The 25,328-nt window shown below is 39.3% G+C and overlaps 1 protein-coding gene across 1 annotated transcript; it reads left to right on the top strand.

The window, feature by feature from the left end:
- The first annotated feature begins 8,590 nt into the window (after positions 1 to 8,590).
- On the top strand, positions 8,591 to 21,789 carry klhdc4 (kelch domain containing 4). The gene is made up of 13 exons (XM_069687202.1): positions 8,591 to 8,811; positions 9,073 to 9,164; positions 9,893 to 9,971; positions 10,274 to 10,372; positions 11,592 to 11,728; positions 12,080 to 12,172; positions 14,547 to 14,709; positions 14,788 to 14,866; positions 14,999 to 15,207; positions 17,459 to 17,675; positions 17,768 to 17,944; positions 18,125 to 18,238; positions 20,259 to 21,789. Exons 1-13 carry the CDS (start codon positions 8,713 to 8,715, stop codon positions 20,429 to 20,431), a joined length of 1,731 nt encoding a protein of 576 aa, XP_069543303.1. The 5' UTR covers positions 8,591 to 8,712; the 3' UTR covers positions 20,432 to 21,789.
- Positions 21,790 to 25,328: the final 3,539 nt, after the last annotated feature.

Here is a 25,328-nt window from a genome sequence, read left to right as displayed (position 1 = left end):
AAATTACAGTACTGTATTTTTGGGAAATCGGGTGTTGCAGACAGGATATCGGAGCTTGAGGTGACATTTTCAGAAACGTCATTTGGAAAGCAGTTTGGACGTGCGACACATCAAGAAGAAGTTCTGCTTCAGCTGCATCGATCAGGTTGTGCATCTACAAATGAGACGGTAATTCATTTTTTTTTAATTTGACTCATTAGAATCTTATTCAAAAGGTTGCATTACCAAAATTAATGTTTGTAATGCCACTGATGTTCAGCAAGCTGTCTAGCTAACATTAACTTAGTGAGTGTGTGATTTTAAAAACCATGTTTTATCAGATGCTAAGTGTTTTGGGTCATCTGTGATTGGTCTGTAATTGGTTAGCGTTGTTAGCTAGCTAGCTAGCTACCAGATAGCCTTTTATATCTTGTTAATAGCTGCATCTGCCACAAAACAAAACTAAACAAACTTGACGGTTGGAACAGGGATGGGATAATTTAAAGTGGAAAGGAGGGTTATTTTTGAGAGGAGAGCAAGCTGACAGTGTTAGTGTTTACATTCTTTCGCTGTTTATTTCATAGCCAACCAAGGTTAACAAATTATTTTAAGATTTGAAATTTCAGCACGAACATTGACACAGGTGGTACAGAAAAGTAGCCAGTATTTCTAAAGTATCTGGGCTGGGCTGCTTGATTATGCATTTGGTTAGTGTCAACACTAATTTTGAATGTTGAGGAAATATTACACCACACTAGTGTATTACTATGCAGTGGAGCCGATTCTCATATCAAGTTGACAATAAGCTTGAAATGGGGCATAATATGAGAACTGGCTCCAGTGTGTAGTAATATACTGGCAATTTTAAAGAAATAAAATAGTTACAAGATATAGAAAGAAATAGAAATAAATAAATAGAAATCACCTTATGCTAGAAAACCCAAACTACCCTTTACTATTAGACTTTATTATTATCAGCTTTATAAGCATTGATTAGGCATTGTTATTGTACATTCCCGATTCTTGAGCTATTTTATTAATTATTTTGTTTGTTGCTGTTTTACAGTGGCAACATTGGAACAAATCTAGGGAGAGGAACAACAACCAGCAAGGTCTTGATCATCTCTACCTGACGCAGAAGATTCCTCTTTGAATTAGGACTGTCCACAGCCACCCAGACTCTTCCTGAAATTAAGCATGCACCTACCTAACAACTCTTTAGGAGGTAAAACACGAGCCTACCTCACAGGACTCTTTTAAGAGGTAACACACGAGCCTACCTACAGTTTTTCTAAATGTTCTTACTGATGTATATTTTCACAGCTGAGAATACATTGCTGTAAATGTAGATATAATAGTCATTTTAAACTGCGTTTTGAGAGAACCTCAGCATACCTCACAGGGTTCTTTATGGCTTAAACACTTATTTCTGGTATTAGTTAGTTAGCCTTGGTATTCAGCCCCATTGTTTGATCTGAGGTCAAGTTCAAGTTTTGTAAGAAGTCATTTATAATAATAATAATAGTAATTCAGAAGGAGTTACAACTTGTGTCTAATGTGTTTTCACATTTAGTAAGGGGCAGTCTCTAACATACAGTTTTTATTTTGCTACTTAAAATGTCTTTGGCCCGTTTCTCTGGTTCATCCAACAGTTATTTTGTCTTTTGTTTTTTACAGTAGCAGTATTTATGTTGACAATACCATTTTAAATAAAAGTTTGTTTGATTTATATCCTTTCCAAAATGTTTATTGCTTATTTTGCACAATTTCCATAATAATAGATATTTTTAAGCAGACGCCTGTAACCCACAGAACGATAAAGTTGTAATGTGTATTGCACTGAGATTATTTTTTAGATATCCTAGACGGCTACATTGAGTTATTGTATTATTAATTATGCCTGTCTACAGTAAACAGTGAGAGTTTAAAGTAATCTACTAGTAACCCCCTAACCAGAATGTTACTGTAAATTCAAATAATACACAGAAAAATACTGCATTTTATTTTTACAGTAATAGGCTGTAAAGTCATTTCACAGTATGAATGCTGTAAAATAACAGTAAAGTGCTGGCCTCTGTGCTGCCAGCAATATACTGTAAATTGAAGATAAACAGAAATTTACTGTATTTCATTTTTACAGTAATAGGCTGTAAAGTAATTTCACAGTATAAATACTGTAAAGTAACAGTAATGTGGTGGAGTCTGTGCTGCCAGTACATTACTGTTATTTTACATAAAAAGTCCTTACAATGTATATTATATCACGCCTGCTATAGAGTGTGCTGTTACCCTGACTTTAAAAGCAACATCTGCATCTGCTCTAGTAACTTGATGGAGGGATGAATTTACCATATGTGAATTGTCAATTGATAATAAGACTGTACAGATCCTGACAATAACCAAGCATTTGGGCATTACAGCAAGGAAACACTCCCTTTGAAGAGGCAGAAACCATGAGCAGATCCAGGACATAAATGTGGATGTTATAGAGAGAAAGAAAGAAAGAGAGAGAGAGAGAGAGAATCAAATGTACAGACAGACAGACAGACAGACAGACCAGGAGATAGATAGCAACAACAATAATACGTTAACAACTATGAGAATAATAGAGATAAGAGTAATAATAATGACAACTATAGCATAACTGAAATATCTGATAGCAATGACAACAAAATTAATAATCAAAGAAATATGACTTAGAAATAGAAAAAACAATGGTAGCAGTGGAAGTCAAGCAGGTCCAATTTGGTATGCAATCTGCAACAGCGTTCCATATGTACCTGTGAAATAAGAAAGCAAACAAACTTGATAGTAACCTGCATTAATGGGACATGAAAGCATACAGATGGAGAAGGAGAGACGAACTAAAACAGTCAAGAGCTATGTTCCAGAAGGGTTATAGTGAACTATAAAGTCCTTAAGATGTGATAATGCCCAACCATTAAGGACAATGAAGATGGATTTTAAATTGTAATCCAGATTTAAACGGGGAGTCTTTGTGTACATTTGTGGGGATCTGCATTAGTACACCAGTATAACTTAAATCCTAAGAGCCTGTGTACCTCATTTTGTCTAAAGAGATTGGAAATGCATCATGCATATTTCAGTAAGTCTGCAGACAACTCTTCTGGAGTTATCTGGGGTAAAAAGAGACAAATCAGAAAAGAGATAAAAAGATAAAAATAAAATGTGTGACTGCCTTGCAATGCCCTGAGGTGGAGTGTAACCTACCCCTCTAAACACACTCATATAAAACACATATTCATTGAAGTGAAGTTCACTTAAACACACACACACACACACACACACACACACACACAAAGTGGTACCCAGTAGCGCCACAGAAAGCACAAAAGGTTAGCAGTCAGGAGTGAGAGGTGCACTGAGCAGTCATGTGCTGTATGCGTGCAGTATGCGTCAGCTGATGTGTGTGTAAATGTGTGAATGGGCATTTGTGAGTGTTTGTCGATGGTGGGAAGGAAAATGAATATCACAATATGCTGACAGATGGCTGGAAAGAGCTGATGCCCACGGAAGGCCATGATGATTTCATAGGTCAATTTTAAACATTGTCTCCTCCGTTTTTAATCACTGTGAACAGATAAGTAATTAGAGGCCTTGAAGATGACAAATTAAGCTTCAATTTAACCAGAGATGACCGATCCTGCTATTACTTATGTTGTTCATGCTTAATTGCTGATGCTGTTGTTCCAGTCATAAGTGAAGGAAACTGTTTTTGGAAAAGGTTTTGAATGACTGGGTTCAAAGAAACACAGCAGCCCCCTTCTGATAATAATGTGTACCGGCATTCATTTTTACGGTCTCAATTTTATTTGCTACATCTCTGTGGTTTTCAACTCTAGTTAGAGAAGAATGCACTTTAAGCAATTTCTCATCAAAGTGTCATATAGCTGGAAATGAACAAAAGTTACATGACTTTAGTAAACAGGATGGACACTGCTGCTGTTCCTGAGGTTTTTTAAGTGATAAACAAATGCCATATCAGTGTGTCAAGACATTTCCTGCTCATTAGTACTTGTCGATTCTCTCCGTGACATTCCACACACACTGAAGATAAATGGACACGTGAATTCAAACAAGCAAGCAGTTTCTGCACACGGTTACACAGAAGGCCCTATCTTACACCCAGCGCAAAGTCCCATGGCGCACAGCGTATGTTATTGCTATGCTATTGCTATAGTGAACTTGCGCCCATGTTATCGTCAATGGGTGTGGTGGTCTAAAAATGAGGTGTGGTCAGGCACACAGGTAGCTTGTTGCCTTGAGGACGCAGAAGGTGCCTATGCCCCTAGACCAACAAAAACCTGGTCTTAACTCCATGGCGCAGGAGGCTACTTTTCTGGTTTTTGAGGGCACATTAGTAAGATAGTAAGATGGGCTTATGTAAGCGAGTTTACTACGCACCTTCGTTCAACTTATTACACACACAGGGATGGACGGCAACACTTCCATTCGGAATGAGGCCGGTCTGGTGATGCCACAAGATGAGGACAAGCTCACCGCTGACTTTTACATGCTTATTTCACCTCACGGAGATTCCTGCTCCAGCCCTGCACAGGCCAAAAACTCCAGCTTGAGACCCCAGCTCTTCATCATGTGCCCTAACTCTAATGCGATCTCTCTAAGACACGCAGAAACACAAGCACTCACATGCTCACAGGCAACAAAGAGCAAGATCTATTATAATCCTCAAAAATAGCTCCAGACTGTCCAGTGTCCAGTATGCAGTAGAGAATGTCGCCATGGATTTAAGCAGCAAAAATAAGTAAATATATTATTACAGGCTACCTTTCTTGGATGTTAAGCAGACAGAACATTAGTTAACATTAGGTCCTGTCTGGTACTGTCGGGGTGTCTTGATATTGCGATTTTAAAAAAAGTTACGCTGTTTTGCCTCGTATACAAATGTACACAGTGTCTCTCTTTATTTGGAACGGCACTAATCGTTTCTGGTTTTGTAGGATTGCTTCAGTGGATGTAACTTCAATCCGAGCATCAGCATATATCATATATCATACATCATACAGTGACCTGTGTGTGTTCTGCCTGGGGGCAAAATAGAAAGAGAGAAGTTACAAGATCAGGCCAGAGCCCGTTCTGTGAGGTCAGGCCCAGTGCGACAACTTACAATCAGTTGAACATGATCCACAAGGTCAACATCCTTGCGGCCCCCTCAAATAAGAGCATGGTAGTATATACTATACTATTCCCCAAATTCAATACTAAGCAAAGTAGTAAGTCCCATAAACAACAGTGCACAAGCATTCCCTCATCCCTGGTGATCAGAGGTGACTGTGGAGTACACCATCCTCATCCATACAATCCATACTTATTTCGTAGTAGGGGTAGGCAATATGGCACGCTATTTCACAAAATTTTGTGATAATATTTTAAAATTTTTAAAAATGTTGCGATATTCATGACGATATAAAAAAAAAAAAAACTGAATAATGCTTTGTATGTGATTTCAGGCAGCAGCATTTTCAAAGGAGAATGAAGCTGTTTATATGTTTTAGCCCACTCTGTGCCCACCCAGTCAATGTTCACATTTGGATCTAAATGACAACGTGGAAACACAACTGTAGCCTACAAGCTGTGATGTGCTTAGACTCTTCTTACTTATTAATAAGAGTTTTTTGATCTGCCACTGCATCAACCGTCCCTGTATGTTGCGTATCTTTAAATCAGTAAATAGCGAAGCTGTCTACTTTATTACTCTATACATGGCTATGCTACAAATTTCAATTAGTTGGTAATCTGCAAGAGAAAGAAAGAAGAAAAGCGAAATGTAGGCTTTATTAAAAGTAATTTGTTGATTTGTTCATTCATTCAGCCCATAATCGTCTGCGTATTAGGAAAACATTTTAATGCTTACTGTGCAGGCATCACATTGCTGCCACCGTTTTTTTCCAATGTTTTCTGAAGCAGCACGTAATGACGATGGGTGCTCTCTTTGCATTAAAATGCAATTGTTCTTCTTGTCTTCAATTCTTTTGCTAATATCTATCAAACACTTAAGTCTGGTCTCCGCCAAATGCGTTCCCTGCTATCAGCTGAGCGCCCCTGCCTCTCCACACTCACGCACTCCACATGCAGAGGCGGGGTTTACACGGACAGACAGGCATCTCTCATGCTCGTATTGATTTAAAGTGGAGGCGAGTGTTTCTATAATGAACAGGAAAAGCAATAAGCAACTTGTTAGCTGTAACAATCGTCTTGCAAATTTACACAATGACACTTTCTTATCATAAAAAATCATTTGGCACAGCCCTAATTAGTAGTCATCATAATTTCTAATTATTTTATCAATTTAAAGGTATAATAAGTAGGATTTTTCCTTGCATTTTGTCAACAACACATTCAAACTGGGCCCCTCCTCCTCCTGGGCTCTTCATCACCAGAAGCTCACTCTCACTCTCTCTCTGCAAGAACACGCCCACCTCGCCGAGCTAACACAGACAGCAACATGGTTACCTTTGCACTAGCATGCTTATCGCCGGTTAGCTTGTCCTACCCAGTTTGAGGCACCTACCTGTGCAACAGAAAGAAGGCCAACTCTGCATCACTCTTTCGCTATATTCGCCGGTCTGAATGGGGCCCAGTTAAAATTTGAACCACTCCCACACTCACCTGTACGCTGCGATTGGCTCAGGGAACCACAACAGCACCCCTCCTGAATACGTCCTGTGCAAAGCAAAACAATCAATCAATCAAATTGTATTTGTATAGCCAAATCATAACCAAAGTTATCTCAAGACACTTTACAAAAAGAGCAGGTCATGGCCGTACTCTATTTTTTGTTATTAAGAGAGGGACCCAACATAAATCCACCATGAGTAGCACTTAGCAACACTCAGCACATTGGCAAGGAAAAACTGAAACCTCGAGCAGAACCAGACTCATGTTGAACAGCCATCTGCCAGCCATTTTCCAGCTTAACATAGATGGCTTCCTTGACACCTCTTTCGAACCAACAGTCTTCTCTGGCCAGGATGTGAACATTGCTGTCTTCAAAGGCGTGTCCTTTGTCCTTTAGATGTAGATGAACAGCTGAGTCCTGACCTGAGAAGTTGGCTCTCCTATGCTGGGCCATGTGTTTATGGAGGGGTTGTTTTGTTTCCCTGATGTACAGATCCCTGCATTCCTCATTGCATTGTACTGCATACACTAGATTGCTCTGTTTATTTCTGGGTATTTTGTCCTTAGGGCGGACAAGCTTCTGTCTGAGTGTGTTCGATGGTTTGATGTGTACCTAAATAGTTCAAGAACTTCAACCAAGTCCATTTGCCTTTTGGATTAAGCTTAGAACTACATCTCAGAGGTAAACATTGTACTTTTCTATTCCACTACATCTGTCTGACAGTTTTAGATACTTTACAGATTAGGTTTTCCCCTACCTTTCCAGTGACAGCCATGTACCTCCAGATGTGTTGATTTTGAATGTTTATAATTCAGTGTTTAACCCCAAGTTTTTTAAGCTGGAGAAAGGACTTATTTTTATAAGCTCATGAGAGGTGCACTTCTAAGAGATATATGGCACTCACAGGTCAGTTAAGCAATAATACTTTTTCAAAAACATCAGATATAATAGTGACAGACAGGGACCATTTAATTATTAATGCTATCACTACTGTCAATACTTAAAGCACTTTAACTCCATGAAAATATTTACACACTCATACTTACTTGAATGCAGGACTTGCCTTGGAGTATCTTTACAGATACTTGACTTGAATGATTTCACGAATCTTAGGATTCTGTCTGGATGGACGTAGGTCACTCACTGCTTTGCAAAGCTGGCCCAGTAGGAGATGTGATTGGGCCAGCTTAGTCATTATAGAAAATGAAACAAAATGGAAAAATTTAATATGCTGGGTCCTCCTACACTAGATGGCTGGTCCAGTCCTGGCAACAAGCACTGACCTTAAGCGAAGACCTTTAGGCTTTTTACGCATCTTGAGAAAGAGTTTTATGCAGAGGCCAATCAAAATCCAGTTCAAATATTTCCATTGATTTTATGGCTACATGGTGCCTATTGTTAAAAAAGTTTGTATTTAATGAAATACAACAAAGCTTCCTCATATTCCACTGCAGTAAATGAGATTCGGGGTTGCTGAAACATGCATACTGGTACTGTACTTCAGTGGGGGCTTTGTTGTCCTGGGGGGCCCCCTAGTGTAGCAATCTGTTCCTGCATTCATATGTGTATATATACATTTTGATCATAATCTCCTGATGCGCAAATATGTGTGTATGTATAATTTAATATGTGAAACACACTTTACATAAAAACAGTAGGCTACTTTTACCAAAATGAAACTTTCACTTGTTACACCACTTATGAGTAGCCTCATTTATTTATTTATTTATTTTTTGCTTTGACCCTGTCTTTTCTGGCTGGTCTCTTTAGGCTAATAAACCCGCATTTGAGACTGGAGTTTAAGGTTTATAGAGTCAACGTTTAAAGCCCAGTGCCAAAGTATAACATTCTACATGTCCCCCGACACGCAAGAGGGAGCTGTTTAACTTCCACACTGTCCCCTTGTCAATTTGTTGCCGGAAGTAAATCTCACATGTCTGAGGAAAAGCATTGGCACTCGGCATGCAATACTTTTTTTTGGCTATCCATGTGACACGTCCTTAATATAACATAACCGAAAAACATTCGCTGGAATTCAGCAATACGTTATATGACAGTGCAGCACAGCAGCCATGGGGAAAAAAGGCAGGAAAGAAAATAAGGTGAAGGGAGCAGAGAAGACAGCCGCCAAAATGGAGAAAAAGGTTTCAAAAAGGTCCAAACGAGAAGAGGTAATACAACCAGGAAAAAATCACATCCATGCAATTATTGTACTTGACACGGTAATGACACTCTGCAACAATTTTAGCGTAGTGCAAATGGCTCTTCGCGTGATCAGATAAATATCTTGTATGCTAGTGAATTTTACTACAAAGCTGACTGCAAGTGCTAACTTAATATGTTCACGTCTACAAAACTGAAACATTACTAGGATCCACAACTTGTTCTCATAGCGATTATCCTTCTCTCCTCCCATACCGCTCTGTCTCCAGGAGGATTTAGAGGCCCTGATTGCAGAGTTTCAGAATCTGGATGCAAAGAAGACCCAAGTTGTAGAGACAAAATGTCCTCCTCCATCACCAAGGTGATTGACTGCAAGACTTTCTTTAACTTAGACTTTCTTTTTCAAATGTTTTCTTTTTCCTCCTTTTTATGTTTTATGAAGCAGGTCTAGACTGTATTCTTGATAATAGTATTCGCAGAGCAAACACTTATTTAGGGGGGTGGAAAGGCAGACCCCTCAAGCAGAACAGGATACAAGATGGATCACTGCTTTGACCAAATGAGTTAAGAGAGAGAGAAATAGAAAGAAAGACAAAAATAGAGTTTAAAATCCCATCAACAACAGAAACAAAATAACACATATGATGATAGAAGAAATGATAATTCTAGAAATGAAAACTATGATAATAATGCCTACAACTTTGAGCTGAATTCTGTTCATTCAATTTTTAAAAATAGAGGTACCAGTAAACGTCAAGATTTAAACTTCAAATGAACAATAAGTACAAAATGGCTGCTTTCCTGTCGGTGTAGGGCGTGGCACAAAGAGGTTTTTTGTAAATCTGCAGATGTTACATGTTACCAACCAAATTTTCTACATCTAGGTGAAAAGAACTATCAGGGCTCCTTCAATGAAATTTGTAGGGGGCACTATCGAGACAGATTGTTGCACCCATTTACCCATATTAAAAATGAGCTCTTCTGATATTCTTTACAACTTTTAATTGGCACACAATGTATGAATTATGGCGGGTAGCTATGGTAGGACAATGGACATGTCTTAGTCTCTGATGTCTTTATGTTTTTCAGACTGAGTGCATCACTCTCTAGCCATCCTGAGAAGGATGAACTCATATTATTTGGAGGAGAATTCTACAATGGGAAAAAGGTAATACAATATGAAATAAATGCTCCCTATTATCAGAGATTTATGAAACTTTTAGTGTGGATTCATTTTTTTGCAGCTCTTGTAATGCGGAAATAACCTTTTTTCTTCATTACATAATTGGTTAACAGAGAAATCCAAATTTTTTTATTTTTTTTTTGCAATAGTCCATTTTGCACAAACTGAATATGAATGTCACTGGCTTTGCTGCTCAAACTGTTTCTTCTTTTGTCAAAATGTTGCAGCAGATGTTCTACTAGATAAAATCATCCCTTCAAAGACCTGTTGTTGCTTTTTCTTTGCAGACGTACCTGTACAACGATCTGTTTTTCTACAACATCAAGAAGAAAAGCTGGGTTAAATCGGAAATCCCCAACCCTCCTCCCCCACGCTGCTCTCACCAGGTACAACCAGTCCTCTTTAAGTCACACACACACACACACACACACACACACACACACACACACACACACACACACACACACACACACACACACACTTTTTCTCACATTCAAACATTGTTGTGGGTTTTTTTTCAACATTTGACAATTGAGCATCTCAGAAAAAACAGCTTATTCCACTTTCTGTCATTGTGTAATTTCTTAACCCTCAGTGAGAGTATTGAGATACTCAGCAAAAGTTTTAGTTACATAATGCCACTTCCAAATAAGCAAGCAAGGTTTTATGATTTATGATTTTAATAAGGATCCCCATCAGCTACTCTTCCTGGGGTCCACACAAAACATAAAAACATGACAGACATTCACATGGGGAAAAAAAAAAAAAAAAATAAACAAAAAAATAATAATTGTAATAATAATAATAATAATAATAAGAAGAAGAAGAAATCATGTCAAAAAGTAAGACACTTACAGACAAAACAAAAGAAAAAGATCCCCATGAAATAAAAACCAGAAAAGTATAGCTAACAATATTCTTTGTCATAAAATATTACTAAACATAACCTTGTTCATATGGACAAAAATACAGATAAATAAATACTACAATGGTTGCGGATGCTTGAATATACACTAAATTCCTAAGTACTAGATATGCATACAAAATGAAATCCTACAACATATTCTTATTGCTATTACCATTCATAAAATGTCCAGAACGGTTGCAGGCGTAGGTCCATCAGGTGTAGCTTCACTTTTAAAGCTTGCTTTACTGTGTGCTCTAGCAATTTGAGCTGGAAGTGAGTTCCATGCAACCATGGCTCGACACTGTGCGTTGCTTTAATTGTGTTCCAGCTTTAGGAACTGTATAGCGCCCTGACTTGGGTGACTTGAATTAAACATACGGCAGATGTTCAGAATTGATTTACAGCTATGTGTAATGGTCCACTGCTAAGTCTTAATTTGCTGCTTACTTGGTCCTTGGTTGAGTCCTAAATCAATTATGTTGGTTTTCATTGAAACCACAAAGGGGCACACTGCTATAGATCAGGGGAAACTTTGAGGCTTAACCTCAACTTTTAATCAACACTGATGGTCTGTTACTAGAGAAGACTTATTAAATCGGATTAAATTCAACCCTTTATATCACTCTTTTTAAGCAGTCCTCTGCTTCCCTTTCTTTCTTCCTCGCCCCTCTCTCACATCCTGCCTTCCTTCCCCTTAGGCGGTGGTAGTACCCCAGGGTGGGGGTCAGCTCTGGGTGTTTGGGGGAGAGTTTGCTTCTCCAAACGGGGAACAGTTCTACCACTACAAGGACCTATGGGTGCTGCACCTTGCAACACACACCTGGGAGAACATTAAGTATGTGCACGGAACCATAAAAATAAATGTAATGAGAAATGGGATGTTGGAAAGATAGAAGTAACGTTAAGCAGATTGAATGTGTGAAGACAAGGATCTAAGTGGCCTGAAACATGAATATTTTTATTTAATTGATTTAAGAGGAAATTAGTTAAACCTATTATTTAATGCTAGTCTGGTCATTAGATAAGTTGATTGCTTAATTGTTAAAAAATATACAGCCTCATAAGGTCACTGGCGGATTAAGGAAAACAAATAAAATAAATGTATATGTCTTTGTATATATAATTATCATTTTCCAAACATCAGGGATAATTAAAGTAAGTAATTAAAAGTTTAATGTTTTTCCAGGGCACCCGGTGGTCCATCAGGGCGCAGCGGCCACAGGATGGTCCTTAGCAAGAATCAGCTGCTCGTGTTTGGAGGATTCCACGAGAGCACCAGGTAGACGACGGTTGGCAGGCAACAAGTCTGTTTTCATCATGACTTCATAGATAACTGTACTAAAGGGAGACAGCCTCTTCAAAATCATATTCATGTAATGCAGTTGTATTCCAAAGAGATCAGCAAAGTTTAATTTATTCATCACTTTTCTGTATGTATCATATGGGTGGTGATGATGGTATTTGTAGTTTAACCTATGTAGGGCACACCCCTGTGTTGCTACTGTACCTTTAAAGTTACATAGTGGTGTTGAAGGCCTGGGGGTTGGGTGGAAAAATAATTTAATGTACAAATAACTAAAAGGCGCGAATAAAAATAATTGTATAAATACTAGGAGTTATAAAATAAATAAAATATGTAAATAAATAAAAACTAAAAAAAACCTAGAACTGAGAAATTTATAGGTTGATGGTTTATTTCAGTTTTGGGTGAGTTGTTGATTTATGTTTCACAGGTTTAATAACAATCATAATCTTTATAATTATCATATGTTACATGTTATTTATGTCAGCATCATAACAATGACAAAATATTAAACTGGAAAACATACAGCAGCCGAAACAAAAAACAGACAAAGGATGATAATTATCAGTGTTATTAGCTTTAGTATGTGTTTTTACACACACATATATGTTCTACATCTATTTATTTATTCTATACTAATTAATTAATTAATTAATCTTTTATATTTTAATGGACTTGTTTTGATGTGCGTAGGCTCAGCTTTCAGGTGTGGTAGCGTTGTAATTAAGGAAACTAAGGAAAAGGTTCCAGGTTTTATTGAAGATTCTATAAGAGACTGTTCTATGAGAAGGTGAATTCAGTCATAATGACTGCTTACAGGCCAAGAACTGTTTTCTTGGTTATAGTTAGAGATCTGAGTATTTGGTTGCAAAGTGTGTTTGAGCAGGCAGAGGGATGGAGATGAAGGGATTCTACAACCCAATTTTTGGCAAGATTTTTCTTGGCTGTAGAAATATGGGCAGAAATAAGTGTTCAACTAAATTTGAATTATTTATATTGGAAATTGATTTGCTGATTTAAAAATTGAATTAAAAATTAGAATTTGAATCACATATTTAGAAATGAAATGTATTAGTTTGAAACAGAATTCCAGTTAACTGTAATTCCACATATCATTTTTGAAATTTTAATTCAGATCTCACAATTCAATTTCAGTTTGACTGAGACACACAGTTTGTGCTCTTGCGGTTCTGGTACTCTGACAGTTTCAGCTCCCCATTACTGCGGCTGGTGCCCCTCGGAGCTTACCTGAACAAAGCTGCCGTAGCGTAAACAGCTAAAAATACCACAGCAGTTCTGGCAGGTCTTGGTAGATACCAGCAGTTCCACTGGCAGGTCTCAGTAGCCACCACAAGTAATAATATAACGATTCCTAATAATATAACTATCATTAATTCTGGTAGCTACTAGAAGCTCAAAGGAAATGGTCAAACACGTAGGAGCTGACTGGCCTACAAGGAGTGCTGTGAATCGGCACTTGTTTGCTCTTCCTCTTCAACCTCATGTGTGTCTGGGTAAACTGAATTTGAATTGTGAGAACTATAATTGAATTGTAAAAACTGAATGTAGAATTACAGTTTTTAGAGAAACCAATTAAATTTCAGAATATTACATTCAAATTCTATCATTCAAATTTGATTTGTATAGCGCCAAATCATAACCAAAGTTATCTCAAGACACTTTACAAAAAGAGCAGGTCTAGAGTCTAGACCGTACATGAGCAGTACTTAGCAACATTTGGCAGCAGTGGCAAGGAAAGACAGGCAGAAACCTCATGTTGAACAGCTGTCTGCCTCGACTGGATGGGCCTGAAAAGTGGGATAGAGGGAGATGCAGGATACATTCAGTTATTCAAATAAAAATGTTAATTAAATTATTCAAACTGAGCAATTCAAATTTAAATGAATAGTAAATTTCCCTTCGGGGATCAATAAAGTCATTGTTATTGTTATTCATTAGTCATTGTTGCCTAAGATACATTCTGGAAAGATGTCTTAAGTTTAGTGTAGCATTTAGAAACTGAAGAGATATTTTTTCAGGAGCTAAAAACTGAACTAAAAGGAAAGAGAGTATTGTATTCACATTCATTAGTTAGTCAGAAACAGACCTTTGAAAAATGCTTTTTTTTCTCCTCCATGTCTGCTGGATGTGTAAATATGCAACTTCCTGCCATTTTAAACCCTTAGTGCAAAGCTGTTTAAAACAAATTAATGATTCAATTTTCAGTGTGTAAAGTTAGTTTGACTAAAGTGAAAATCTGTTTGCAACAGGTCATAGAAACAAGACATTTTCTCTTATTTGGCTTAGTTTCAGCCTTTTCTTTTCCCACTCTCATCTCCTCCTCCTGCAGGGATTTCATCTATTTCAATGACGTCTACTCTTTCTCCTTGGACACCTTTTCCTGGTCACGCCTCACTCCAGCTGGCTCCGCCCCCTCCCCACGCTCCGCATGTCAGATGACCTCCACGCCTGATGGAATGGGTGTCATCATCTACGGGGGATACTCTAAAGTGGTGTGTATATTTATATTTCTCTAAGATGACTTTTCCTGATGTAGACTGTGAACTAATTGTGTGTGTGTATTGTTTTAGAGAGTCAAGAAGGATGTAGAGAAGGGGACCATTCACTCTGACATGTTTCTTCTGAAGCGAGAGGGTAAAGATGGCCAAGGTACAAGAAGCATTATTGATTAAGAAAATTGCTAAAAGCCGGTACAAGTGATAAATATTAACAGATATCACCAAGCTTAAGTCCTTGTTGGTATTTTTTGTGACTTGTATTGACTGTTTCTATGTCTGGCAGAGAAATGGTCGTGGTCCAGAGTGAGCCCCTCTGGCAACAAGCCCCCTCCTCGCTCTGGTTTTTCTCTGGCAGTGGGACCAGCAGGGCGGGCAGTGCTGTTCGGTGGTGTTTGTGACGAGGAAGAGGAGGAGTCTCTGGAGGGCGATTTCTACAATGACCTCTACCTGTATGATACAGTGAAGAACCGCTGGTTCCCAGGCCTACTCAGGGTAAGCTAAACCTAACCCTGGAACTAACTCAATCAATCAATCAATCAATCAATCAATTAATTAATCAATTAATTAATCATTTTTATTTAAGCAAATCATAAAAAATTCTCAGTATCTCAGAACGCTTTAATAAAAGAGGAGGTCTTGAACATACATATTTGTTATATTATTTACAGAGATCATGAAGCCACCATTAGCAAGCACTTGGCAGTTCCAGGTCTATGAGAACTTCCAAAGCCTTGTATGTTTTGGTTTACCATCTCAGGGCTCGGCTTTAGCACCGTAGACATTTTTTAATGCACTCCAGAAAAATCTGTGTTGTGCTGTTACACTGTTAAAGATCAAGATTGTTAAACAAATATTGCAGTGTGGATATTGACTATACAGTTCCATTGTCTTTCTCTTTAGGTACACTGCTAGAATGTGCCCTAAACGTTAAAGATAATGCCCACTGAATAAAAATATGAAATATTTATTTAGAACAAGCTTATTGATTGGTTATGGTTCCCTTAGAAGTCGTGCTTAACACCGTGCCTGTGATTGTAACACATAATTTCTTCTGAATCCCGAATATTTGAAATAGCAAAAGTGCTGTGTTTTACATCAACAGTCTTCGTAAACCCAATGTTCCTCAAACTTCTCTTCTTCTTAGGCCAAGTTAGGCTCGCAACAAAATGTACACCAAATAAGAGAAGGTATTGACCGCTGGCTTAGGCTTCATTTGGTTGGCCAAATGTTGAAAATGTAAAGCCAGTGTTATAGTGGGCTCAATTTGATAGGCGAAATGTGTGCATGCTGAATGCAAATTCACTCAGCATTCAGAGCCAGACAGAAAAGAATTGCAGCTTCACAGCAGACAGTATGTGGCGTGGCAGTGCAGCTCTAGTTTGTCGGAGGGCACAGGGGGTTCTCCTGGTGCATGAGCATTGCTGCTATGGCCCTCTGAGCAGAGAGATGGTGGTCTGGTGGGACACTTAATGTGCTGTCTGTAGTTAGAAAGTTTGTGGCTGAGGTTTACTCTGTTAAAATCCACAAGATTAATGAGCGGGGAGTCTGGGTGTTTTGTCTGTTATCTGGTCAGCCAGGTGTTGTGATGTGACACTAACGCAGGTCTGAGTCGGGATGTAAACACACAGAACAAATGAGGAGAACTCCCGCAGTGAATAAAGGTTTTGAAGAGTGTCTCTTAGTGTGGGCTGAATGACTTCTTCAACACTGTGATATCTGTACACCAACCTTCAACCTTTGTTTACGTAGATGCATGTTCCACCTCCCCTCATCTTTCCCCAAAGCTCTGTTAGGGCCCGATCAGACAGAACGCGCTTTGCAGGCGTAAAACGCGAGGCGCACCGCACTGCCTTTTTGTGAAAGTAAACACCCGATCAGACAGCGCGTTTTAGCAGCTGGGGGCGGCTTTTTTCCCTGCTGTTGTTAAGGCAACCACCGAATCATTAGCTGTCATTAACCTAACTGTTACATTGCAAACTGACAGAAGGCTCGCCTCTCCTTTCATCCGATCGGACAATGAGAAAAAACGCCCATGACGTCGGGCGCTTTTCTGCTTTGAGTTGAAGTTTTTTCAACTCGAGGCGCTCGGAGCGTTTCCTCAAAAACACGAGCCGCACAGAGCGGAGAAAAGCGAGGCGCTCTGCAGAGCAAAAGCAGCGCGCAAAAAGCCTCTCATTGAAAACAGTGACAAAAAAGCCGCAGTCAGGTGCTCACTAAGCCAGGTTTCAGTGTAACCGAGGGGGGGCAGATCTGCAGAAGCAGTTGGTCCATCTTGTTAGTCAGAGAGCAGACATATTTCCTGCTTGCTTCCCCCATCTGTATCGCTGGCAAATCCCATTGAGAGCTGCTGCCCCTCAGACCAAAACCTCTGTAAAAAGGTATAGAAAGCAGGCAGAGAAAGCAAGACTAATGCAAGTACAAAGATGGTCTGCAAAGCATAGGCAATACAGGGATTGTTGCCAGACATTTTGCAGGATGCTAATGGAGGACAGCTAAAACTTCAACACCAGATGGTGGACAAATCTTGCAGGATAATCCTATTCACAAGATGGCTTAGTAGTGGGGCTAGCAATGAGCAAATGCACTGGGGCTTTATACACGTAGAGTACTAGCAGTTGAAAAAGATAAAGGTAAACAATACTGCACTTTGGCTTTTGACATGAAACATTTGGCTTTTGATCAAATCATGACGATATTTAAGGCATGCAACCAAATGGTTTATCATTTCTTTCTTTCTGTCCAGGGAAACAAGTCAGAGAAAAAGAAAAGAAGGAGGGGAAAGAAGGGTGCAGCAGAGGAGGAGGAAACAGAGAAGGAGGAGGAGGGACCTCAAATGCCCACTGAGATTGTCAAGGAGATCGTCACAGAGGATGGCACAGTGATGACCATCAAGGAAGTGGTCCCCGGTGCTCAGGAGGAGCAGGAGGATGAGGAAGAGGAAGAGGACGAGGAGGAAGATGGCAAGATTATCGAACACTAAAATAACCAAATTTAAATGTGAAAAATAAAACTACTTTAGACAATTACATGTTTTTTGTCTCCTCATTCTCAGCCCCCTTGGTGGAGCCATGCCCAAGGTCCAGCTCCATGGCAACAACACGTCAGGGTAAGCTCTTCCTATATGGGGGGATGTTCGAGGTCGGCGACCGACAGTTCACCCTGAATGACCTCTACTGCCTGGACCTTCATAAGATGGACCAGTGGGAGGTTCTAGTTGAAATGGACCCAAGTGAGTAAAAAAGAAGTGAATGTGTATGTAAAGGAACACCTGTTGACAAATATTGAATGAAATGTGATTAGTGTAAGCTAAGCTGTGGTAATATCTTGTGGTGCAGAAGGTGAGTGGAAGGGCTAACATAGGAGTGAAAGGTGTGAGGTTTCATTTGGATTAATGATTCTTTTTCCACAGAGACACAGGAGTGGCTGGAAGAATCTGAGTCAGAGGGCGATGAGGAGGAAGAGGAAAAGGGAGCAGAAGGGGAGGAAGAGGAGGAGTCTGAGGAGGAAAGTGACAATGAAGAAGGCAAGGAAATTGTCTGCCTGTCTGCTTTAGGCTCTGTCTTTTACACTTTACCTTTTAATGTGACTTATAATGAGTAACGGCCACAATATCCAGATCATAATATGCCTGACATTGAACAGACTTCGATATACGGTTTAAAAACCTTCTGAAAACAAAGCTTGGTAATCAGAAGAAGACAAAAAAAAATATGTCTGTGAGAGAGAGAGAGAGAAGATATCAAGTGAGCTGCTCATATCCACATTCACATCCTTATGAGTAACACGTAATCACATGTCATCATTGTCTTCAACTTTATATACTTTAATGCTAGCATGTGGCTGTGGCTCAGAGGTAGATTTGATCCCCAGCTCCTGTCCAAATGTTGAATTGTCCTTGGGCAAGATAATGGACCCCGAATTGCTCTAAATGAATGTGTATAAATGTGATTGGATAAGTTTGGCACTTTGCATAGCAGCTTCTGCCATCAGTGCAGTCATCCTTCAGGGAACATGACTTTACAACCTGTCAAGGCCTTCTAGTTAAAAGTTTTTCTTGTTAAAGCTGCTGTGTGAAGCTTTTTGTGTCAACCTTGCTGACCCCTGACATAAGCCCCTTTCACACATGCACTGCACTCCTGAACATTTCCTGATATTGTCCGGGTGGGCTGCATGTGGGAGTGCAAATGGCTGAATTTTTGACCCCGAGTTTCTCCTGCCGGCCTCTTAGTAAAATGTTAGTATGAAGTCGGGGTCAGCCGATGTGTGAACGCAGCAGGTAATACTCAGGTACATTCACCGCGAGCCAGTGACGGGGGAAGGGAGGGGGGCGGGGGGTTATTGCCGCGAACAATACGTCACCCTATTTAAAAAAAGTTATATCGTAATTCCACTATAACTGTGCTTCATTCTTGTCCTCCATATGTTAGTGTTCACCATACTACTAAAACTGCTACTACTTCACCTGCTGTAACTGCACACAGCAGCTCTTCAACATGTGTCTGCTCTGTTTACATTCATCATGAGCTGCACGTTTTAAAAAGTTCTTATGTGAGAGACGATAAGGGACACGAGGTGAGAGTGTCCAGTAAGTTAATCGATTGATGACGAACTTTTTGACAGATAAAAACAACAAGTAGGAGTAAAAGTGACATGTATGGTTAATACAGCAAATAGTGGCTTGGAGCTGCTGCAACAGGCTGCTGACCTCTCAGTGCCCGGAAGTCTGTCAAATGTATCACTTACTGAATTTTTCCTGTGGAAATGTAAACAACGGCTGTTTTGGCAGCGTGCTGTTAGTCACCTTGTCTGAAATAGACCTTGTGGCAGTGGTTATGGGCATTAAAAATGACTATATATATTATATATTATATATAAGTATAGCCTTTTTCCACAGAAGGACATTTTAAATGTCATAGTACAAAACTCGGGCAGAATTCCGTTTACTGCTTTTGTTTCATTGTCCTGGTATTGTTCATGCTGGCTCGCCGTCACACTGTAGTGACTTACTGGGCTGCATGAATGAAACAGAACATTTGTTAATCTTATTTCTAACAACTGTGATTTTTTTTTTACACACACAAACACAAGAAAACCCCAGCAAAGTTTGAAGAGTTTTAAGTCTTGAATTGGTATCGGTGTTGGCCTTAAAAAATTATATTAGTGGGACTGTAATGGGGATTTTTAATCCTTACTGTGGGTCAATCTAAAACCTCACGGAATCTTACATTTGCTGGAATGTGACATCATATTTTTTTGTGCCACATCGTTGCCCTCGGTTTATGACTTAAACCTGACCTTTAAGTCTAGCTGGAGTTTTCCTTTAACATAAGGAGTTTGACTTTCCATTTCCAGTCATAGCCACTTTGGCTCACATGAATTCATCAAATATGCTTGTTTAAAAATAAGGGACACATAGGCTCCCTTCATAGGTGACGTTTGTTTTTGCAGGAAATTAGCTAGTAATCGTTCTCAGTAAATTTGACACTGATATTTATGAAAATGTGACCAGAGGCTTGAACCCCTTTACCCAAATGTGTTTCCAGATGAAGAAGACCACCCTGCAGCGATGGAGGGAGAGACAGTGACGGATTACCAGACCCGCACAGAGCAGTATTGGATCAAACTGGCTCGTGCCAACATGGGACCAGACGCCAAGGACAAAAAGGTTGCCAAGGTTGCCCTTGCTATGGCTAAAGTCTTCTACGAGGACCAGTAATGCTATCTGCCAAAATATTTTGGGTGACTGTTAGGGTGCTGTTTATGTGTGTGTGTAAAATATTTTTATTGTATATATTATAAAACATGTAATTTGAACTGTACTGCATATAATCCCACAATGCAAGTTGGTTAACATTGAAGTGTAAAATCGGAAAACAAAATAACTTTTACAACAATTGCAATTTCAATATATTGGCTATTTTTCTTTTGTGAAATACTATCATATTAGAAATTGTATTATGTTTTTTATTCATGTGAATAAAATGTAATAACCAGCCTTGCTATGTTGTGGAGGACTATGGAGGACTATGTTGTGGAGGACTATGGAGGACTATGTTGTGGAGGATGGGGTATAAGGAGCCCCGCTACATAGTGCCCATTCATTGTCATTTTGCTGAAGGTCTGCTTACTCGCAACATTTGTGTCAAAAGACATTAATGGGCAACTTGCTTTGAGATTAGTAGAGTTTGGATGTAAGCTCTTGAGTATGTTCAGCCTCATGGCACGATTAAAATAGATTTTAACTTTATAAATTCAGTGTTACACTCCCTTTACAAAAAATGTTTGAAACATTGAAAAATTACATATGTATATGTGTGGTGAATGTACCTGAAAGCATACTTGAGTAAAAGTACAGGTATCATAGCAGAGAATGACTTTTGTAGAAGTGAAAGTCAGCTAATATTACTTGACTAAAAGTTTTAAAGTCTCTGATATTTACTTTACTTACTTAAGTATCAAGTAACCAAGTATTTTTCTGATATTTATTGTACTTTAGTATTAAAGTGATAATCTCGAAGATTCCATTTAAATAAATGTCTGTTAAGTCACCATCTGTTGCTGAAGGAGGTAACACAATGGTGATTGAGCCTATGCCCACTGATGAAAGCCTTTGCATTTGCAGTATTATAGACTGGGCATCTGGTGTGACTTTCGTGGAAAAAATCACAAGCTGCGCCCGCTTAGTGACCCAGCAGTGGTCTGCCAGAGGGGGTAGGCGGAGCTAAGCGGCTGCTTTTCCGGTCTCTGCAAGTGTTGCAAGTAAACAGTAATCTACTATGGCTGAACAAACAAAGGAAAGATCTATGACTACAGATACAACTTCAAAAATAAGTGAAAATCCAAAGTTAAAGTCCAAAATTAAACAAATCAGACACTCAGATGAAGCAAACAGTCTAATAAGGAAAGCGACTGTCAGCGAGGAAAATCAAGAGTTACAACTGGAGACAACCGGGGACGTCACACATGCAACACTGTTTGGATATCTGGGAAGCGTGCTTTATCGCCATAGGTGCTGCTGAAGGGATCTTCGAGATTACCACTTTAAAAGTAAAAGTAGGCTTAGTGATATTAATAAAAAAGAAACTGGTAAGAATTTCGAGAATTATTAACTTTTTTTTTTACTGTAAACCACCTTAAAAAAAATGGAGTCACTTGAAGAAAAACAAGGTCTTCACAACTAAAAGACCCCTTTAACAAAAAAGGTCTTCTTCTTCTTCTTCTTCTTCTTCTTCTTCTCTTGAGTCACAATTGACATCTCACCCCACAGAACACTTCGAGGCAAAAACTGATCTTCTTACACAATAAGTTACAAGTTATCCGTAATATGACTGAATGAGCATGTGCAGCACTGCTGTTTAAAAAGTGTTAAGAGGAATTAAATAAATGATTGTCAAGGGAGGGAAGCCACTAAGGATTTAGTTTAAAATGTCTTTATTAAGTCAGGGCATACCTTATAAAAAACATCAGAGAGAGAAATGCCAACTGGTTTCAACCAATGACCGTATACATAGATGCACAACGCGTTTCAATCTGCTCTCATTGTACGAAATTGATGCCAAAATAGCCGCCGTGATACGCGCTGCCATCTTGCGATAGTGACATAATTTGGAGCCAGAGTTGCGCCGTAGAGATCAGTTGGTGGAACCGCCATTAGCCGCTTCCGCTTCACTTTTAGGGAGCCGTCATGTCGTCCATCTTTTTATACAGCCGATGGTTTCTTCCTCAGGGCGTGGCTCAGAAAAGTCACAAAACATAGTGAAAGGTGAGGTTCACTTATATCGTCAAGTGGCCTTGAGTCTAAACTATACCAGCATATCAATAAATAAATGTATAATAATTGGGAAAAAGTAATACCATATAGTTAATATGAAAAGATTGGACAGAGAAGAAATAGGGCAGCATGTTAAATAAATATGCTGCCCTGTTAAATTACTCGAAACATCACTGAATATTGTAATCACAATCACTTCAAATAGAACATATAATTCAAGAGTATTATATAGTAAAGAGGGGAATTGTGTGGACCAAACATTCCATAGAATAAGCCTAAGGTCTATCTCCACTATAAGGCCTGGGTTATTAAAAATGTATTGAAACAGGTTGCTGATGTGTTGCTCCACCTGCTCAATCCCCTCTACTTTCAATAGTCATTGCTATGATGGCAGTAGTCTAAATTTTTAGTTTGTTAGGAATATTTGTGTTCTGCCACTCTGTCTTTTAGACCCCTCTTGGTGCATCCTAAGTCAAAACATTTACATGGGCAAATAAGGCGTTAAACTACATATAATTACAGTTTATTAATTGTTTTTTATGCACCACCCTCTTAAGCTTAAGCTCAAATGTCTTTTGTTGTTTATTGTTAAAGTAGTGATTACATAAAGATTGTAGGAAATTAAGAGTCCCATAAGGTTTCTTGAGCCAATGGACTTCCCTCGAGCTGGAAGATAGCTAGATCCAAAATATGACTACCTTTTTAAAAAAGAAAGATATCATCAGTTAATCTGCAATACAATTTAATGTTGTCAAGCAAGAGATTCTCAGCAGGGTTGAAGACATATTCTGGCTCCCTTTCACCTCTTATCCGAAAGGCTTCTGAGGTGAAACGTCTTCAAGAACTTCAACCAAGTCCAGTTGCCTTTTGGATTAAGCTTAGAATTGTTATAGTCTCGCTTATTCAGAGACTTTTTTCTTTAAAAGTAACATTAGCAACAACATGGAAAGCTTTCACCTTCGATCCTACAAAGGGTTGAGGGAAAATACAATTTAAAAACAGACTAAGCTATTGGATGCAAGAAAACAACAAAAAACATCACTCATTTATTCTATTAAGTTATATAAAGTCTGGGGTGTTAACTTCAAATATGCTATTAATATGCTTATGGATTCCCCAACAACAAAAGGCACAACGACCTGGCAATTCCAGAAAATATGGTAGTGATTGGTGTCATTTATCCCACGTAGCCTCCAACAACTACTACTTATTGGTGTAACAGAATTCTTGCCATGTAGTTGAACAAGTGGAGCTCCATTATGCTTGACATATTCTTCTCCAGGCCTCCCTGGAAAAGTTCTTTCCTTTCGCCACTCTTTTATATACCATGTATTTTCAGGCTTGGACTGGAGTATGCCATTGCATAGTCTGGAAATGATCTTACTACATAATGCAGATTTGGTTATTGACAACAGTTTTTTCACAATCGCTGTCTCTTCTGTTTCAAAGCTACACTCAGGATCTAGTTGAAATAGTGTCCAACTTGAAGATATCTTTGTCTCAATCTCTCCAGAGTCAGGATTTCTTATCTTGTGTATAGAATTGTCCGTCTGTTTTCGTAGTCTGTAAGATAAAAGTTTCAAAGATTTTCCACCAACTTCTTAATTATGTTGTTTTCTACATGGCCAAGGAGGGCAGTCGCACTACTACCCAAATGGTTTCCATTAGAAGAAACAGGCTGCAAATTCAGGAACAATGCAAATTCAAATACACAAGCAAAAATCCAGGGACAGTGGACACTGGTGATGGAGTTAGATGATAGCAAGTAACAATAATGTTAACCTGAGCGGAGGTTCGGTGGGGGAATCCCGGAGATGCCAGGAGCCAAATCCGGCAAATAAAACCATAGACAGCGCTACTTTCTTCCTGTGCTCAACGTGAGCTATGTTGGTCTTAGACTGTATTGGCAGTGGTCCGACCATGTCTACCCTTGTGGGCAAGATAAGTTGGAACTCCCGATGCCCTTGTGCTAGTTATCTAACTAGCACAAGGGCATCGGGAGTTCCAACTTATCCGAACCTCCGCTCAGGAGATGGGCACAGACTGATGCCCGATCTCCCTCTCACTCATCGCCCATCCCACTGTGTCACTCACAGGGCCACAGTTATCTAACTAGCACAAGGGCATCGGGAGTTCCAACACACCTCAGAGCCCAACACTGAGCACTATCATCTAAAAGTACTGCTAGCTGCACGGCTAACTGAGTTCACTAATTAACCGTCTTGTCCCACTCTCTCTCCCGTCAATAATAAACCTGTTCCACTTAGCATCTCGTACAGGTCAGGAGCACTTCTGTTGTGTTGACTGGATTTGCAATGTTACAATGTTACAATTTCACTGAGCAGACGCTTTTGTCCAAAGCAACATAAATCTGAGTGTTAATTCAATACAAGCAAGGATTAAGACAGGAGGGAACAATTCAGTAAGTGCCAACAAACAGCTTCAAGTGCACAGGGCGTACAAAAGCAGATTTCTTTTTTAAATCATCATCATCAGCATCATTAAGTGCAGAATTATTCATTGAAGAACTGGGTCTTCAGGTTTTTCTTAAAGGTGAAAGGGACTCTGCGGACCAAATGTTTGGTAACTAATTTCACCACCGGGGGACTACTGAGGACAAGAGTCTAGCTAGCGACTTAGGGCCCTGTTGTGATGGGAGTACCAGGCGCCTTTCATTGGCAGAGCGTAGTGGGCAGGAGGGAGTGTAGACCTGGATGAGGGAGTTCAGATTGGCAGGTGCCGCTTTTGTTGCAAAAGCTGGTCAACAATTATGACACCCAGGTTCCGGGCAGACTTTGGTATGAGTTAATCTGATCCAAGTTGGATATTGATCTGTGGTTGC

This window comes from Semicossyphus pulcher, unplaced genomic scaffold (assembly GCF_022749685.1).
Source record: "Semicossyphus pulcher isolate SPU_LCO1_2020_fin unplaced genomic scaffold, fSemPul1.0.p SCAF_8, whole genome shotgun sequence".
Classification (NCBI taxonomy): Eukaryota; Metazoa; Chordata; class Actinopteri; order Labriformes; family Labridae; genus Semicossyphus; species Semicossyphus pulcher.
Note: the sequence above shows the minus strand (reverse complement) of the source record. Positions and strands in the feature narration are given on the sequence as shown.